We start from the raw sequence: 19,450 nt of genomic DNA on the forward strand, positions 1-19,450 counted from the left end.
AGCTTCCCACTAAATTAATTACGGTTTTTCATGACTTACAAATCTAGACCAAAACTGCCATATTCCTTCACGTCTTCTAAGGCTTCCTTTTTTTCCACTTATCATGCTTCAAGTTCAGAAATAGCTTAAGATAAATGGAAATATAACTGATTTCATGATGACAAATTAGAATTTTTAAGCATCTTGCCCTTATCCAGCAAAGCTGAAAGCCACTGCTGTTCCCATCAATTAACAGAGACCAATGAGCTAAAGAAGGGAGAAAATTCAGTGCCCCACTTCTTATGCAAGCAAGTAATTGAAATCAGCAGTTTTATTTTGCTTCATTCAGAGCTAGAGCTTCATTCACAGCAGGCCAGAGCTTACAGGGGCTGAGAAAAAGCAACACCCCAAACATAGATTCAAATCTCCCAAAATTTACAGTTCCTCATTACATTGGTCCCCAAACACATTTCTAAAGACTGGAGATTGCCTGAGGTCAGAGACAGGAATACAGACAAAAAATGTCTTAGATTTCCTGCCACACCTTTCTTCCTTATTTTCTGTGGAATTCTATGTAGGATAACAGCCTAGCATCCATTACAGTGCTTCTGTGATTCTAAGAGATTCCTGTGTGCTGAAGATATTTACTTGGGCTGAGTCTGCTGGATTCAGAACTGTTGGGAAATGTGTCTACGTCATTAAATGCTGCCCAAAGTGGCAACCTATTGGCCTAACATGAATATTGCAGATTTTTGTCACTGTAACTATTGTTTTCAGTAACATCTCAGGAACAATGGAATGAGAAATTATAACAGGCGTCAAAACAGCAATAAATGTATAACTGAACACACTTGACAAATTCAAATATGTATTTAATTATCAACCATAATTAGTATCCAATAGAAGGAGGAGGAGAAAAAAAGTTTTGCAGAATACCTTGTCTGTATCTATAAGGCTGGTTAGCATTGCTTTCACAAACTTTCAATTTTCTCAATGTTTGTCTGAATACTTCCAGCAAGAAGTATTATCAACCACATTTTAGTTTCTCTCATTAGTTATTTCTAATTCATTTATCTTAATTTTCACTTTTCTATATTCCTGATTTGGTGCACACATTTCCTCTGTACTATTGCTCAGATGCCTTGGCCGGTGGAAGTAAAAGAACCCTTGTGGTGGTTCTAGGTTAGGGCAGTTTGGCTTTGCTAGATGCTGAACCTGCTGTGAAAGGTGCATCCTTTCCCACGTTTCTCACATTGAACTTGTCCCAGTTTTTGGCAGAATTTGCAGTGCCACTATCTGCTGGCCCTTGTGACTGGGAGACAGGAAGTGTGGGCACAGCGTTCTGTGGTCACGGAACCAAAGGCAAGTCACAGTTTATATCATGTGGATCTGGTCCAACACTCCACTTTGAGCTAGAGCAAATGTAAAACTTACCCTGCTTATTCCATCTGGTCCTGGGTGAGTGGGATGCCCTGGAGGACCAGGGTCACCAGGCTGGCCAGGGATACCAGGTTCCCCATCAATCCCTTGAGGACCACGAGGACCCTACAAAGAAAATCAGGAATTCCAGCAGTGTGCAAAGGTATTCACTGAAATAACTGTAACTGGCAAACACTTGCCTCTTTGGGATAAATCTGCATTTCTACAAGAAATCTGTATTTCTACAAGAAAGACCTTCAAACAAACAACATCCCTGAAGCTCTGTTCCCATCTTCAGATCAGAAGCATTGACTGAAATTTATGAATCCAACACTTAAGAAAACTGCAGGAATTTCTATCACAGGCTTTTTTATAAACTCAGGCTTCCTATCATTCCACACTAGAGTATACTATTCCTGAAAAACTCTTTGGCTTTGCCCACTGTAAAGAGTGAAGTTAATTCACTTCTAAAATGAATACAGCTCAGGTAAGTGTAAATATACACAGAGGCTTAGGAAACTCCAGAATAATGCTGGATTTTTAAAGCCTACTTGACATCATGAACGGTTTAGCCAGTTCATAGCACTGTTGAATTCTCAACACAGTTATAATGCCAGAAATGCAGGGAAAGTTACCTGGTGTGAAGTCACCTCTAGCTAGTATTTACAGAATAGGTTAGAGCCCATCCTGCGGCTCTCATTTTATGTGTCTCCCACTTTTAATTCCTAAACTGCATTCAACTTAACTCATATAAGAACTCAAATTAAATATGGAGGCAGCTAATAAAACATTAGCTGAACAAAATGAGTAGTAATGGGACCAATACAGACATGCTTCAATCATAAATACAGACTTTAAGTGCTTGTTACTACTTTTCTTCACTAGAATAACATACTTGACCAAGGCAAGATAAAGTTTTAGACTATGGAATGAGCTCTTCCATGTTAAGGATCCTTAAACATAGACTTTTAGAAGCCTGCCTCACTGAGATATCTTTTCAAACACAATTAACAATCAGACTGCTGGGATTTCCATGATGTGAGGGCTGTGTCTGCAACACATTTCAGTGGAATTTATGTCTGAAGTGGTATGGTTTGAACTAGTATGGCTCACAGAAGGAGCAGTGAATAGATGGTATTCTGAACAAATGAGGTCTGTGCATGTTGGATGGAAGCAGAAGGTTTTAGCACAAAACTTCATACTTAAATGTATCTGTTATAAACACAAGTACACACTGCCAAACCTAAAAGTGCTTACTGTCCCAAGGAGAAAAAGAATGAGATACCTTATTTGTTTGTTCTCAAAACAAAAAGAAAACAAATCTAAGTATTAGAGAAAAAACCCCCACAAAATCACAGCTGGCTATAAAGAATTTGGCAAGTCTATGTCTTTGCCAATTTTCAATACCCACACAAGACACCTTAACAAAATCTAATCAAGAAAAAGGCCTTTTTAAATTTTTTTTTTTTTTAGAAAAGGACCTACTTTTTAGTCACCAAAACTCAAGCTGGTTCAAAAGCAAAAATGCAACTGCATATGTCATTACCAAGGTCAAGTAACTAGTTGTACATAACCAGTTTGGTGGGGTTTTTAATAAAATATTGATTATAATTTATTTATTTTACAGCATCTATACGTTATATATGTATAGAAAAAAACCCTTTCGTTTTCTTACACCAGTTCAAGCTCAGTAAGGTTAAAAGGTAAAAAAAAAAGAGGAAAAAGGGAAAAGGAAACACATTCTCACAAATGCCACGAGGTGGCACCATTAAAACACAATTTTCCCATTCTGGCCCACTGCTGCTGCTGGTCAGGAAACAATTAAAGGTTTTGCTTATAAAAAAATAAAAGGAAAAAGAAGCTCATGGTAGGACACTCCCAAATTTCTATTTACTTGAACTGCTACTGCAAGTAAAATTGAGTGTAAATCCACACGGAAAGAAAAACATATGAATGGGTCTGAGGATGTCCAAGTTTATTTTCTGTCCTCAAAAGACCATTTGTTAACAACTAAAATGTCATCATGCTCCAAAACTCCCCCTCCCTAGATATACAGAATACATCCCTAGATGCATTTTGAAAATGCAGCCATACTATTCCCTAGCTGTCTCTCACTGTTACACTAACAAAGAATCTGGTGTAAAAAGTATGCTAATATTCCTGAATCCATGTTACATCTAAGGGTCCTGCTTTTCTAAAAGGTGGAGATCCACACTAAGGTGAGTTCTTTCTGCTCACTAGTCAGCAGGAGCCTGACTTGAAAGAACAACTAAAAACAATCTGAAGAAATAAATAAACTGCTTGGAAATGTGCTCAGCGCATTAGTAACGTCCCCAGTCAGTAATGCATTTAACCAGATTAATTTTACAAGAGCAGTCTGTACAAGATTATCTGCTCCATGAGGGTTTTTTTCATAACATAAACTGCAGGTGTGAGCTAACATTTCTTTTCCACAAGTAAAAATAAACCCCTGCACTAGTAGTCACTGTGTCTCAGTGCTTTTGGTCTCAGACCCACACTCTGGCATACACACAGCTCATCAGAACCTCTGAGGATGGAACTTTTGCAAAGAAGCTGACTGCTTCTCAATCTGTGTTATTCCTTGAAAGCAGAATAATAACCGGTGTCAAAAGGATTCAAAGCCATTTACAGCTTTTTGGGATTTTAGGTGCTTGTGGCCACCACTCTGTAGAGACAAAAGGGATGCATGGCAGGAATCAGAATTTATTTAGCATCTCATTGGCAATACTGCATTTTAGGAAAGCACTTCAGACACAGCCTCATTCAGAAAACACAAGTCAAGATTTCTCTGTGCACCCCAAGACTGCACAACGACTCTCAGAGTTCTATTAAGCATTTTGATACTCAGTCTTCTGACAAATGTCTTCTGGAGATCTGAAGAGAGCAGTGGCTTGGCAAGCATGTCAGAGAGGCTGCACATTTCCTGCACTGCTTTAACAATGTCATTACCATCTCCAGACAACAGGCACACACTGGAAACAGGGCAAGGGAGTCTGGGATAGGCCTATGCCTAACCTCAGTATTGGCTTGCTCTCTCCTGAGGGCTAGGAAAATATCCACATTGAAATTACAATTATTTGACTCTCCAATCTGCTTTTAGCAGCTTCTGTTCTTCAACCTAGCTTTTTGAAAAGGAACATGTCATCCTGGGGTATTTTCAAGCACTCCTTTTTGGCCTTTCTGTGGTTCTCCACATGCAGACACCGAAATTCCCTTATGAAGTCTTTATTTCCACTGAGCAATGCTGGTTACATTATTCACCAGCATACCAACAAATGTAGTCACATATTAACTCCTGCTAACTTCTGAGCTTTCTGCAGTGCTCTGAGCCACACAGCTCACACTGCTTCTGCTGCACAGCAGTCACCAGCAGGCAGCCATCAAGTTCTAATCAAGGGAATGTGATATTCTAGTTCTGTCTGAGAATGTTTGTTGAGAAAGTATGGTTGTGGTGGAATTACTGCTAAACCTCTGTCCATTCCTCAAAATATTCAGGTTTCAATCTACCCCAGTAATGATGAAGTACAAATGTTTTCCTCTTTGTTACCTGATTCCTGGAAAATACGAGGACAGTTTTGGTAACTCTAGAAGACACAGAGACAGTTTAAAGCCATTTAATCTTTTGAGGTTGCTTCAGGTACTTTATTTCTGAGATATTTAATAACTTACAGGTCTTCCCTTTGGTCCTCGTTCTCCTCGTGGACCCTGTGAGCCTGGAGGTCCCTAAAAGAAAGACCAGAAATATTAAGTCTCTTTTAAACTGCCTAATGATTTAAAAAGATCTGCAAACATGAAATCCAATGCTTATTTGAAAATTAATTTATGGGTTTTTTCCTACATCATCATGAAGACAACAGCTATAATAACCAAGTATTCAATATTTCTTCTCAAGTAGACATTGTCCAAAGAGAGTAAAACCATGATGCAGAGATCTAAAAAATGGTTTCATTTCTCATGTCCTCCACAGGTTAATCCAGCAAAGGTTTTCTGAATGCTGGGTTTGAGACACCCTCCCTGCTAGCCCAGGACTGCTGTGTGCTCAGCCACAGAACAGAGCATCCTGCAGCTCCTCCTGCTCCTGCTTGGACCCTGCTGGGGAGGCATTCCCCAGCATCCACCCAGCACTAAGGGCCTCAGATGTCCATGTGCCACAATCCATTCACTCAGGCACAGGCTGACTTGACACTGGGAAAAACATCCCATCATCTTCTTGCCTCCTCAGAGCCAGTGGCTCTGCAGATAGCACCCACTGAGGTGTGGAAGAATCCAGAATCCTCCTTCATATCACCCTCCCAGCACAAAGCAGGCATGGCAGGCAGTGGCAGATGCCTCATCAGAGAAGCAGAAGATCAAAAAGTACTCACGGCTGGTCCCGGGCGGCCTCGTATGCCTGAAACCTATAGCAGGGAACATAAATCAAAGTCACTACACGTCATGGCTGCATCTGTCCTGACTGCCCTACAGAAAATCAGTCATTGAAAAGCAAATAGCAAGGAAGGACATTAAAGTACCAAGCAAGTTAAAAGGCTTTTTAGGGAAAGGGGGAAAATGTAGTAAATATAATTTGCACTAGTTATCTTCCAGTTTGGAGTCTTTTTATTAGCAATGTTAGGAAAATCTTAGAACTATCACTGCTCCTCTAAAAAAGATTAAATAAATAAGTGAATTACAACTGTTTAGGCTCAAATTATTGATTGTTTAAATCTGTTTGTCTTCACACTAGAAAGGAATAAATAGGTAATGAAATTATATTTCACCCCTTTCTAGATACTAACTTACCATTACACTTTTACAAAAATCTAACCATAAAAATTAAAGATTATGGCAGAAGAACTAACAAATAACAGGAATTTCTAATGTTATATATGTGAAACAGCATACTTAATTCCACTCCTTTCATTCCTAGGGTGTACAGTTTTGTTGTATTTACTTCATTACTGAAATTTTGCTTTAAAGCACTAATATGTGCACTTCTAGAATGTGCTGATGGATGAAGAAAATAGTGACTTACAGGTGGCACTATTCCAGGTTCTCCTTTTTGCCCCTGTAGGAAAAAGACACCAGAACATCAGATGCCAGAAAAGAAGTGCAAGTACAATTACCAGCACTAGTTTCAGCAATACCATCCCTGTGACTGTGATAAGAGTAAGGCTTCCTTAAAAATACAAGACTAATTTAAAGTACCCGTGACAAATAATTCGTGTTATTTTAATGACTGTGGACACTGATTAAATGAAGGCCATAAATTAACATTATCCTCTAGCTGCATAACATACTGTCTGAAAGAATTAAACTAAACTAACTTTTCTGTTAGAACTGCTAGAAAGTGCTAGAAAGTACATTGGAGCTTGGTTGTTGGATGATTTGATTCATGTGAAATACAGAGCCTAGAGCAGCCTTTAGATTCCATTTCTTCAAGATATTAAATTAAAATACATATCATCAAATCCATGGATATAGAAATCCATCTGCAGCCTAGGGACAGGTTATTGCATAGCTTCAGAGTGAAGGACAACTTCAATTGACAATTGACTTTTCTTTGAGCTGAATGTGTTGACAATGATTACATTACAAATAAGTGGGTTTAGACCTACTGGTGGTAACTGTTTATTTACGGAAAAAAAGAGGGCTTTGCAAAGATAAAAAATTTCCTGCCTTGCTTATCAAGTAATAAATAATAAGTTGGGTACAGTGCATTTATTTCCATAAACTAAAAGTTATGGATCATCTAAAAGTTATTTCAATTATTTCTTGCAGTTGCTTACTATCTTAGAAGCCTATTTATGGGAATGCTTTTTCATTTCTTCTATAAGAGCAAGTCTTCTCTTTGTTTAACTGCACACAATGAGAGAAGCTGCCCACAAACCGTGGCTCTGGGCAAGGACACACGACTCCAGTGCCACCTCCTGCCCACTGGGCAGCTCAGCCTCAGCACAAAAACCAGCTGCAAACTTTAACAGTTCAGCATCTCCTGACACAATGGTCCCTTCCCTCCGCCTGTGGCACTGCTAGAGGTGACACAACCAAACTAGTCCAACTGGAACTCCTTTGATGTAGACAGCAGGGATTTTCAGCCAGGGGATTCTCTATATTAAGATCTGGATTTCTGCCTGCATCCCAATGTTTTTTTCATGTGGACTGTAATCTCCCCTGCTGCCAAGGAGGCCAAGAGAAAGAACTACATGTTTTTAACAGAGATTATGTGTATCTTTTGTGATATGCTTCAAGGAGATGCATGGGAGTATTTTAATGGTAGCAATACATTACCAAAAAAGTAAAGGAAATCTTACCTTTCTTCCTCTACCTATGAGAAAGGACAAAAGAAGAAAAGAGAAGAAATTAGTGATTTTGCTCTGAGAGACAGAATACAGTAAGAGTTGAGTGAAGGTGTTGCAGCTAGAGCCATCCCTGATCCTGGAGGCAGAGAGGATGGTGCATTACCTACAGGGAGCTGGGAGAGTTCCCAGGGACACACATAATCCCTGCTCCAGGTGTGAGGAATCACAACACTGTACAAAAATGTCCTCTAATTCTCAGCCTTTTTCCTCATTGCACAGAGTAACAAAAATCACATTGGGAAAGCAGAGTGTCTTGTGGGGGATTGTCAGATGCTGGCCTAATGACTGACAGGACGTCAAAGGAAGCTTTATTACTGACTCCAACAATAACCGTTGATGGATCCACAACATATTACATGGTGTTTTTCAGAAGACAGAGTTCAGTGAGGGATTTTTGGCCTTTTTTTTTTTTTTTTTTGTAGAAAGCACCTGCACTACCATGGGTGTGCACTCAGAGCCATATAGCCACACTCATGCCCACAAAAATCCCTCAGAAAAATATTTTATAAATGCCTCGAATAACAGTAAGGAATTTGGGAATGTATCCATACTGCTTTTATATTTGCTGGGTGTACCCTGCTGGTGTTAGCCCAATGCCTCCCAAAATAGAGCAAGATGCACCATCTCTTTATTAATGCTCACCACATCTTGCTCCACCGCTCAATTACAAAAGTCCCTGCTTTTGTCTTTATCTCTACTTTGTTCAATATTAAGCTGATCAACAGCAATTATATCTCCTGAAGAAATTAATTATTATGCATTGAATGTAGCTCTAATAATTCAATACACAGTATTATGTAGCTTTAATTGCAAGGTGGAAAATTTTCTTTTAGGAAAATTGAGGGGGGATTCCTTTATCCAAGTCTCTTCAGGAAGAAAAGACTTAATCTTTAAGGTATATAATAGAAAATATGCAAATAGGGAGTCAGTAATACTTCATGCTTCTTTTATATCTCACAAAAGGATATTTTCACTTTGGGGAAACATTTTACATTGACTCAGTTTACATTTATTAGAGGGTCCCTGAACTGAGCATTTGAAAGAATGTTCTTATTATATATAGTTATATATTCAATATATATACATATCTTAATATGTTTATTACATATACTTACCTTTCAGTTTTAGATGAACACAAAAAGAAGCCAGAATTCAACCTCCTCAAAATATCAAGACATTTCAGATCAACCTTTTAGCTCTAAAGCCATTTGGGCTTATATGAGACTCATAGTCCAAAGCAAACTGTTTTGAGTTGGTTATGGAGCAGCCCAAGAGGGAGGATAACTGCTAAGTATATGCTATTTTCAGACGACTTAAATTTTCACCATAAAAACAGCTTTAGGAACTTCAGTATCACAAGGTTCCTAGTTCTTTGGGCTGCCTCTCAAACTAGAAAAGGCTCTTACCTATGGTGGGGTCAAAGTCCCGTGGTGTGTGGGGACACACAGGACAGCACTCTCCTGGGGGCACCTGGGGGTTCTCACACTCCAGCAGATCCTGACACTGGATTTCATCGCAAAGAATAGCTCCATTGTCACAGACACAGATTTGGCACGGTGAGGGCTTCCAAATATCCCTGTTCAGGTACATCTGTCCATTCTGAGTGCAGGCTATTTCTTCACCATCTTCTCCTGGGACAGAGGAGAGAATATACAACACGTTTTCCAACCATGAAATCAAAGGAATGAGACTGGACAAGGAAGGAGCACATCTGGAGATGAGAAGCAGCATTATATACGCAGAGAAAACAACGCACCAGCATAGCTAAAGCTAGTATTAAGGACTTTTAAGAGATGTGTCTTTCTTCTTTTACCACCTTATTTCTTGATCAGAAAGAAGTAAAATAGAGTCCCCAATTTCTCCACACTATCAAAGGAACTTTGCCTCATGAGTCTTTGGATGTCATTCTGCTCAGTGGGGTGTCCCCTCTGCCCTGAGGAGCTCCTGCCAATTCCCTGCTCCGTGTGAGTGCTGAGCACAGCTCACTGCAGAGGTCTGACTCGGGACGAGAACCTGTGACTTCTGTCTGGAACAGCACAGGCTGCCTGCTCCCTGCTGACCTAAACAGCCAGATGGGACAGGGCTCAACAGACACAGCTGCAGCTGGGGGAAAGAAAAAAGACCATCCCATTTATTGAGTGAGGTTTATTTACTGGTGTGGGAGAATACCAGCATGGAGAATCAAATGTTCCAAACAGGACAGCCAGCCTCTGTCCAGAGGCATCAGCAGCACCCATTGCAGTGGTACTTACAGCAGGGTCTCCAGCTGAGTAACAAGAGGCTCCTCACATGATTTATGTCCAGTTTTTATAATCCAGCTGGTCATGGCCCCACATGATTAACCCAGCACACACACAATACTGCCATGAATATATCTTAACTACGTACAAAATACCTCTTAGATATTTTAACCATATGAAAGACCATAACCATATATGAAAGACCATCTTTTGTCACTATTTTTATACAGGACCAGTATGGACTGATTATATGCATACATCCTCTCTATTTACTTATTTACACAGTCACACTCACATTTGTACTATTTTACCACATATAAGTCTTTGCCTTTGTTTTCTTCCTACTTTGTAGCCAAACACACTGGATATGTTTGGATTTTTTTTAATCATGAGGTGGGTATATCTCGGAATCTTCTCCTAAAATTAAAATATGTCTGAGAAGGAGTTCAAAAAACAAGTAAAGTAGACAGTTTTGCTTGTGTATCCAACATTTCACAGAATGGCCTAGCAGCAAGAAAGGACTTTTTCATTTTGAGAAATTAAATTTCTCAAATATGAAATATTTCATCCCCTAAAGGAGTAAGCAGCTGCAAAACCAAAGAACCATCCCCAGGCTGTCCACAGACCATGTGTCACAACTTGCAAACCATGAATCCCAGTGCCAAGACAGTGTCTGAGTCACACACAGCAAAGCTGTCACACACAGTCCAAAAATTATTGTCCTGACCCCTGAGATGCTGCAGAGAAGACTGATCTTACGTGGGCGGGAGCTTCATCTGACCACAGAAATCCCTCCTAACGAAAATATCTTTGAAATTGGACAATCTAGTTAAAACCACTACTGAAAGTTCCCAAACAGGTCTAATTTCTAACTGATACAAGACTGGGAGTAGAGTCAATCATATACACAGGACACATCTGCCTAATCAAAGATCATAACCATTGTTTGTTTAAGCAAACCTGTTATTAGTGTAAAAATTAACAGCTCTAAGCACAAAGACAATTTCACTGTTCTATATGTTTCTGTCCTAATTTAAACCAGATGTAAACAGAAAATTACAAAGTAATAAATATGAGCAGATTTGGAATTTCAGCTTCGTGCCTCATCTCAAGCCCAGTTACTCCATCAAAGTCAAAGCTCGAAGAAAGGGAGCAGATGTGTCATTAACTGTTGCCTGCCATCACTAACAGCTTTTTAACACAAACTCAAATTGAAATTTTCACCAGGTCAGCTCCTCTTAAATTGTTTTATCACACCAACAGACTAAATGACTAGAAGAGGTGCTGCAGAAGCTCGGGAGGAAATGTTTTCAGTGTGAAGTAAAGACATCAACCAAGTGTGCTGCACAGTCCATTTATGACACTGTGAGAATCATTTTCCAAACTGCAGATCATATTTTGGAAACCATTCTTCTCATTTCTCCCTTGTGAGCATGACATAATGCACTGTCTGACATATTTAGCCTTTTCCCCCCAGATGTCTGGCATATGGTCTATGTCTTCTTTAACATATCACCCACAGAACTTGTTGTGCTGTTCAAAAGAGCAACAGTTTGCATAAATGAAATTTCGAAGTTATTGAGCCCAAAGTCAACATTCTGTCATAACTTCAAATAAACCACACAGCAACTGCTTTGGCAAATCAGAGCTGAGCCAGATGGTGACTAGCTCCTACCTGGGTCCTGCTCAGCGGCTGGGAAAGAGGCAGACAAAGGCAGCGGGAAAAGCACATACCAACTTCTGAAAGCTACTGAGAAGTATGCTTCCCTATCAGATTGTAGATATGATGCCAATTAAAAAAAAAAAAAGCCAAAACCAAAAGAAAAAAACCTACCACCTCATAATTTCGCCAGAAAACGCAATAGTACATATTTTGATTACATCTGGTGCTCCTAGGGGTTGTTTTCTGCTGTGACTGCATTACACTGAAAGAGTAACCTGGAAAGGGCAGTTGTTTCAAAGCCAGCTCCTTTCACAAGAACATTTTGACATTCTATTCCCAGGCCTGAACTGCAGGCGGGTTTTCCAGCTACACCCAGAGCAGCAAAGGCAGCAAAGGAAACCATTCTACCATTTCCTCTCTGCCTTGCAAATTTGCAGGTTTGTTTTAATCACAGAGACCAAGTTACAAACTCTTTATATATCACATGTTCTTTCTACCTCTAGAGCTGTAACATAAGGTGCTGAGTGGCTTGAGAAGCAGCTTTGGAAATTTTTAATGAGGCAAAGGGATCTGCTAGGCCATTAACCAATTACTTTCTTACCAACAAAAAAGTACAACTCTAGTTGGTATTGGACCTGACTAAAGAACTGACAGGATTCAAACTCACTGAGTCTCAAAGTAGCCTGCAAATATAAAAAGCAGGGTGGGAGAGATACCCAATGATACATTTAAGGACTCATTCATCCGTGAGCTTGTGCAACAACCAACCTTCAGAAAGAGGATTTCAATGCAAAGCACAGTAGGTAAAATGCAATTTTTTTCTGCTATATGTGTTGAAGTATAGTTTAACTTTAAAGATCTAATTTATCAGCAAACTGTCAGTTACAGCTAAGTTACCAGATCCTCAGACACAGAAGCTAACATCAGCAGCTTGCCATCACCAGGCACTGCCATACTCAGTTTGGTGGCACCACTGAAGCTGTACTAATTACTGGGAGGGGAGGAAGGGAACAGGGGACCCAACATGCCGTCCCAGCCGCTAGATGGCTGTCAATGTCCATCAGCCATCATGAGCAAGTGTCAAAGGTCATGCACAGACCAGGTGTGTACAATTTCGTCTGCTTTGGGCTGCTTGTACTGGAGCTTGTTTTCATTTCAGGTACATCTCTCTCAAGGTTAATTCTCAAGCCAACAGCAGGACAAGGGTTTTAAAAGACAGCATATGAAATCATTTCAATTTTTCATCACATCATTTTGAAAGCAACACCTAAAAATTTACTGCTGCTTCATTTGTTGTTTAAAGTTACTTACTTCACATTATTGTGCCCATATTGCTTTCACTGATTCCTAGTTCCCAACTTGCACATGGAAAAAGGAAAGTAAGGCCTGGACAGGGAACCAAGCAGAACAAATAGAAAGAAAGAAAGACAGGCAGAAAGAAAGAGGAAAAATGACACCACAAAAATGTGCACCATAAAAAGTAGAAGCAGTGAACCACCACCACCTCAGCTGAGGTGATGGCAGGTATATGAAGGACAGGAACACATCTTTCAGTGACCTACTTGAAGAAAATAAATGGCCTGAGCAAAACCTGCATATATGAGTATTTTCTGCAGACATGAACAGCATTGAGTCATAGATGAAATGACAAGGAAAAGAAAAGGATTTGGCATCAAAGCAACTCCATTTCATCACATTTTTACTGGTCCTACCAAATGTGCTAATTAAAGGAATCTAGAGGCTAACAGACCTACAGTGGTAGAGAACACAGTCTAACAAAAGCAAAAAAGATGATGACTGGTACTGAAAGCAGTCTGCCAGTTTTAGGCTTTCTTCTGCCAGGAGGGGCTTCTTGATGCATAGTGTAACCAAAGTCCAATTCTTTTGCATTGTTTAACATAAAGAGACTGGAACAGAAGGGGTACAGTTATTTAATGAAAAAGGGTTGGAAATAAAACTGCTTGCACAGGGGTCTTCTCATCCTCTCTCTGTCATCTTCATGCTAGTTTGTGAAAAGCATAAGAAAATATAAGATTACACAGATACAGTGGTTTTAAAGTTTAAAAAGCTAGAAAATGAAAAGCTGAGTTTTGAGATATGAATTACAAAAGTTAATCCTGCTGACTCACAAAGCAGAGGTGCAGAAGTAAATCAACATGAAAGATGATACGTGCTAGCAACCATTCTGCAGATGTACTGCTGTGCATGTGTACAGACTGCCAGGACAGGGACGAGAGGAGCTCGGGCTTAATAATGTTTGACTGTCAGCCTGCTGCAACAATAATGCAGGGCATGATCCAGATCCCACTAAATCAATGGGGAAAACCATTTACTCCAATAAGAATCATACTTCTTTTTTTTTCTTTTTCTTTTTTTGGTAATTTTTTTTCTGAGTAGTAATCAAGTATTATCTTTTATATTACTAATATATATCATTTATAATACTAATATATATAATTACTGTGACTTGCAAATTATAATATAAACACCAATTATTCTGAGAATCAGTTTTCGGGAGTGCTGACAAATACAAAATCTATTTTGCATTTGTTGCACAGAAGCAATTCTTGCTAATGATGACTAACAGAGAGAATTCACATAAGTACTTTACAGTTACATACATGAGGATGAACCTGGAATACTTTATAAATAAAAGACTGAATTGATGCACAATTTGGCCGATTTTGTGCACATAAGCATTTAGGAAGAGAAGGGAGTTCCAAATTATTGCCCACCTCCCTTGTAAAAAAGTGGGTAAGAACAAATCCCTTGCTTATGGGAACGCACACAGGCACATATACTTATGGGAATGTACACAGGCACAAAGTTTAAAACACAAACCTGTAGGAAACCAGATTTCATCAGAACTTTTTCTTAGGAAAAGAGGTGGGGGAGGGTTAATCCATCCTCCAATGTTCCTGCTTAAAAAAATCCTAGGGGATGATTTGCAAAGTTGACAATTAATAAGCCTTTTTAACAGCATTCCACAGAATAAAAGGTGTTGAATGCTTTAAAGTCCAGGTGAGTTTCAATGTGATTGAGGAGGTCAGCTCTCTAGACAAGGAGCTGCAAGACTTTCGAAGAAGAAAAGTTCCAGGGTATTCTCTTAAATAATGTAAATAATTTTAAAATATGTATTTTCAGCTGGAAAATTACAGGCTCAACTGCTTTTTCTGCAGAGGCCACAAATACCATTAAGTATGAAGAAACACTGTGAAGCATCAAGGTGCAAGTCAACTCCCAAGAAGAGACTTAATTAATTGTTGAAATTGCTGTGACCATCAATGAAGCCTTCCTAAAGCCATCCACTGCATCTGGCCAGTTGCTTCTGCCTGGGAGGGAGTTCACCCTCAGATTTTCACCAAATAGGAAAACCCAGCCTGCAAGCTCTAAACAGCAGTCCAGAAGCAGAAAGCAACAGCAGAACAATACACCCTGAATTAGGAGAAGAAACAACGTGTCAGATAAAGGGCTCTCTTAGTGTGACCCGGCAGCTGGGGATTTTTTCTTTCAGAAAATTGTGCCTAAATAAATAAATCTAAATTCCACTCAGCATTGTGATTTCAATTTTGACTGAATGGGGGAAACTGAATAGGAAAAACTATGCTTAGGATACAATTTAAAACCTCCAAATTAATTGCGAATCAATATCTGAAGTATGCAACTGCTTCTACACTTACTTGAATGAAATCTATATTACCCTACAATTGGTTTGGTGGTCCCTATTTCTCCTTTTTCTCACTGGTTCATGAATTTATGTCTCCATCAGGGCAAAGAGAAGTTTTGCTTGCCTTTTTATGGATAAGTTTCTTTTCCAACACAGAACAATTGAAAACAATGTTTTTATTACAAGATCCAACACATGCTGAATACAAAGGCAGAAAATACTGGGATCCCATCCAGTGAAAAGGCTTTCTCTCACCAGTCCCACAGCACTATCCAATGTTTATTACACTACTCAATTCCCTAAAAGCAAATCATGGTGCAGATGGTATCTGCATCTTAACCTCACTGGTCCTGAGCGGCTGAACAAGAGTCAACCCTTGCACACACTCTAGACAAGGCAGGAAACTGCAGAAGCAGCCTTGCTCAAAGTTTAGTCAGACTGGTCCTTTTCTTTTGGTTACCCCAGTCTTGGACGTGTCTATTTCAAAAGCACCCAGTTAAACTAACTCATTCGAGTTATCCCATGAACAAGGTTAGATGTAAACATGTTTAACTTTGTTTTTCTCTGTTTTTACTTCAGCTCACAAGTAGGCTGGCTGGACACATTGCTGGGTGCCTGCAGGAGAATAGGGTGAAGGAGGGAGCTGGAGTGCCTGATATGCCAGCAGTGCTTATACAAATACTCTCAGATGACCACATTAAAGCCTCCAGCATGCAGTGGGAAATAAAATCACTTCCAAATGTCCAAGGCTGCACAGAGACTGTCATGGAGAGGCATTCAGGGCATGCCTGAGAAAACGCTACTGCAAATTTCAGCAGTTGGAGCAAATCAGTCAAAAAGCAAAGTTGGTAGCAAGGTCCCTGGTCTCTGCTGGAGCCCACATGGCCACAAATGCTCTGCTTGGACTTTGTCATGCAAGGTAGTTAAAGTCAGATCAGCTACTGCTGACTCAGTGTGGAAAAAGCCTAAACAAAGTGCTTATCATGGGCAATTATTCTGTTTATTATCTCAAAAGAGGCTTGAGGCAACAGAGATCATTCCGTTTTATAAGCAAAATGTTGGAACACATTCTTGACTAAGGGATAACATTTTTAAGAGGAATCACTTCATTTGCATGAAGACAGGCTGGTCCCAGAGAAACATCAGATTCTTTTGGTGGGGAGCTCACAAAGAGAACACACAGCAAACACGTTTCAGGCAGCTGAGGCAGGGCCTGGGCTTGGCACTGCTAAACACGCACAAGTTCAGCAATGCAGGAACTGTCTTTGAAACTAAAACAAAAGTAAACCTGCAAATTAGCACATTTCCCAAAATGTAAGAGGTTGAAACCTTCTGAAAGCAAACACACCCCAACAGTGGAAATCCTGCCCAACTTGCCGCTACTGGAAATTTAAGTAAATGTGATCAGGACATAATGAACAGCACATAACATTTCTAAACTTAAGTCTAAAATAGCAAGATTACAGTAAAAATGTAATATTATTCTACTGTCTATTTTGGCTCCCTTTCTGGAATCCACAAATGTTTGATTTTTATCTTTCCAAAAGCCAGACTTGGACTGCTGTGATTTAGCAAAAACAATGCATTTTGGCTGTGAAGAAAATTCTCTCAGCTACTTCCTGTGCCATTATCAGTAAGACACTATTTCCATTCACAGTCCATTTGGAATCCTGTAGTAAATCTAGGGACAATTCACAAGAAGCTTCCCTGGCTGTCCAGTCAGCCAGAAACCTATGGCCCAAGGAACAAGCCATGCAGGGTAAGGTTGCACTGTGTCAGCCAGGTTCTGAAATAACCATCTCTTGGGGTTCCCAGCACTGATCCCTGTGGAATGTCACCATGATCTAGCCACCAGCTAGACTCAGAATTGCCAGCCATTACCCTGTGAATTCAATTGTCCCAGCAGTTCATCATTCACCTTGTTATCCACCTGTTCAGTACCATACTGAGTACTTCTCCAATTTTTCTATGGATGCTATGGGAGATGGTGTCAGAAGTGCTGCTGAACCAAAAGTAAACAGTGGCTTCACTTGTGCACCAAGACAATCATCTCATAGAAGGAAATGAGATTTAACCAATTCAATGGAAAGGGGAAAATGCATTAAATAAATAGCCCCTAGCTCTGTCTGCTCTTCTCTGTACCCATCTATTCCAAATCTTACAAGTTCCCCTGTTCCAGTTTCACATATGCTGTAACACACAGAGTCTAACTGGTAAAAGAGCAATGAACTGCAAAATAACTGGTTTGCCTTCCTTGTTTTGCAGGATTTAGCTCTTTTGAAGCCACACAAAATGCATATGGATGTCTTTTCTTATTATATCTAAAAGAAACACTTGCTGCTGCCCAAACACCCTCATTCTTTGAAGCCATACACATCAAAGTTCAATAGCAACCTATCATTACACCCTGCCTTTTCCACAAAGCTATCCTACATTGTGGTTTGCAAAATGGACTCCTGTAATCCCCTAAATGCATCCTTGCTGGCTAATATCACCCTCTTTTTCAACTAAAAATAAAGATTTGTAATTAGCAAGAAAACTCAGTTCCATAATTAAAAATCCTTGCATTCCAACAGGCTCAGCATTTCAAACTGAAGTGAAAACTACCCAGTGTCTGGGTGGAGTAGGAAGGTATTGCTGGAAAGCTGTACTCATAATATGCTGTTTGTACAGCAAAGCCATTAATTTGCTGAAATTCTGGGCCTCTAAGAAAGTAAAAAAGAAGAATGGTAAGCAAAAAATCTGCAAAAATTTCAAGAACAAAGCCTCTTGTTTCTTTCCTGCCACTATTACCTTTACCACAGTTCAGACAGCTCAGTCAGCAACTTCTGGATCCAAGTTGACATGGAACAGACTTTGGTAGCCCTCAGGGCACCATGGCTGCTTTCAGCACAGCATCAAGGAGGGAGGCTCTAAAGGAGCACCCTAGTTTTCACGTGTAATCCTGAAGATAATCACACCCATGTACATGAGGAAGAGACAGAGATTTGGATGTGTCTCATGCCCAAGAGAGAGTTAAACTTATTTATTACTTACAGATATAGCAGCAATAAGCAGTTTGCTCCTTTCAGTGAGTAACAGGAACAATGTTAGTAACAAGTGAGTAGGGCTTAGCTCATCTCAGTAGAAGTTTGAAATAAAAAACTTAAGACCGAATATAAAAGCAAGACAATTAGCATTGCTCAGGAATTTTTCTACAATGTGGGTTATGGGTTTTTTGAGGGTATTTTTTGTTGGAGAGCATTTCATTACTGAAACAACAAGGACAGTCCTTTTATTAGCTACATGACTTGAAAACCTTTTCTTTCATTCTCGGGATGTTTGAAATCACCTATTTCAGTCTAAAAAACCCACTGGGATTTGCTAGAGGGAACCTCACACCAATAAAAGCCTTGTAAAAAAAATCTAAGTCAAGCTGCGGAAAAATGTTTTCACTGACCTGACCCAATTCCATCTTTTTCATCATTTCTGAATCATGAGACCTTTTCAAGGTTGCCCCAACTCATCCAGGCTGGCAAGGGAAAACTCAGTTGTTAAAGAGCAGCTTCCCCTCTAGCACAGGCTGGTGATTGTACAATGCAACAAGGATGACTTCAAGTAGACTCATATTTACAGACCAACATAATTTAAATCCCACTGGAAGAAGAACAGAGCTAGGTCAGATGAAGAACGTCCTCATTCCATTTTCAGAATGCTGCATAACTTCATCGCATTTTAAAAAAGAATTTTAAGCAAAATCCACTTTCTTTTTTTGCCTTGAAACAGTGGAAAATGGCAACATTAACTTGGCAAGAGAAAATCCCATGAAAGAACTACAGGTATCCTTGCCACCTGGAGACTCTGTGTTACGGTATGACGCACTGGATAAAATTAAATATTTTTATTTCCATTTAATTTTTAACTTGTCTTTGGTACTGTCCCAATTCTTGGTCCTTACAAATGTTTAAAAAAAGAAAAGAAAAAAAAAAAAAAAAAAGGTCAGCAAAGAAGACATACTATCCACCCTGTCATTTAGATGCATAGCAGTGATAAATGGATACATACCAGCCATTACTTAGCTCTGCTGCAGGATTATGGTTTCTGGGACAGAGGAAATGAAAGGCTTTTCTGCAGGCTCTCCTAC

General features: G+C 39.6%; 1 protein-coding gene across 2 annotated transcripts in view; it reads right to left on the minus strand.

Annotated features, from left to right (window-relative positions):
* The window catches only part of COL5A2 (collagen type V alpha 2 chain), a 98,271-nt gene that overhangs the window by 39,085 nt on the left and 39,736 nt on the right, over positions 1 to 19,450 (minus strand). For both annotated transcript variants that reach the window (XM_030952459.1, XM_030952460.1), the window contains exons 2-7: positions 9,164 to 9,388; positions 7,710 to 7,723; positions 6,431 to 6,463; positions 5,784 to 5,816; positions 5,089 to 5,142; positions 1,414 to 1,524 (exon numbers count right to left, since the gene is read on the minus strand). In XM_030952459.1, the coding sequence (XP_030808319.1) occupies positions 1,414 to 1,524; positions 5,089 to 5,142; positions 5,784 to 5,816; positions 6,431 to 6,463; positions 7,710 to 7,723; positions 9,164 to 9,388 (470 nt within the window). The remainder of the gene's footprint in view (positions 1 to 1,413; positions 1,525 to 5,088; positions 5,143 to 5,783; positions 5,817 to 6,430; positions 6,464 to 7,709; positions 7,724 to 9,163; positions 9,389 to 19,450) is intronic.

The sequence above is a fragment of the Camarhynchus parvulus genome, chromosome 7, assembly GCF_901933205.1.
Source record: "Camarhynchus parvulus chromosome 7, STF_HiC, whole genome shotgun sequence".
In the NCBI taxonomy this organism is placed as follows: domain Eukaryota; kingdom Metazoa; phylum Chordata; class Aves; order Passeriformes; family Thraupidae; genus Camarhynchus; species Camarhynchus parvulus.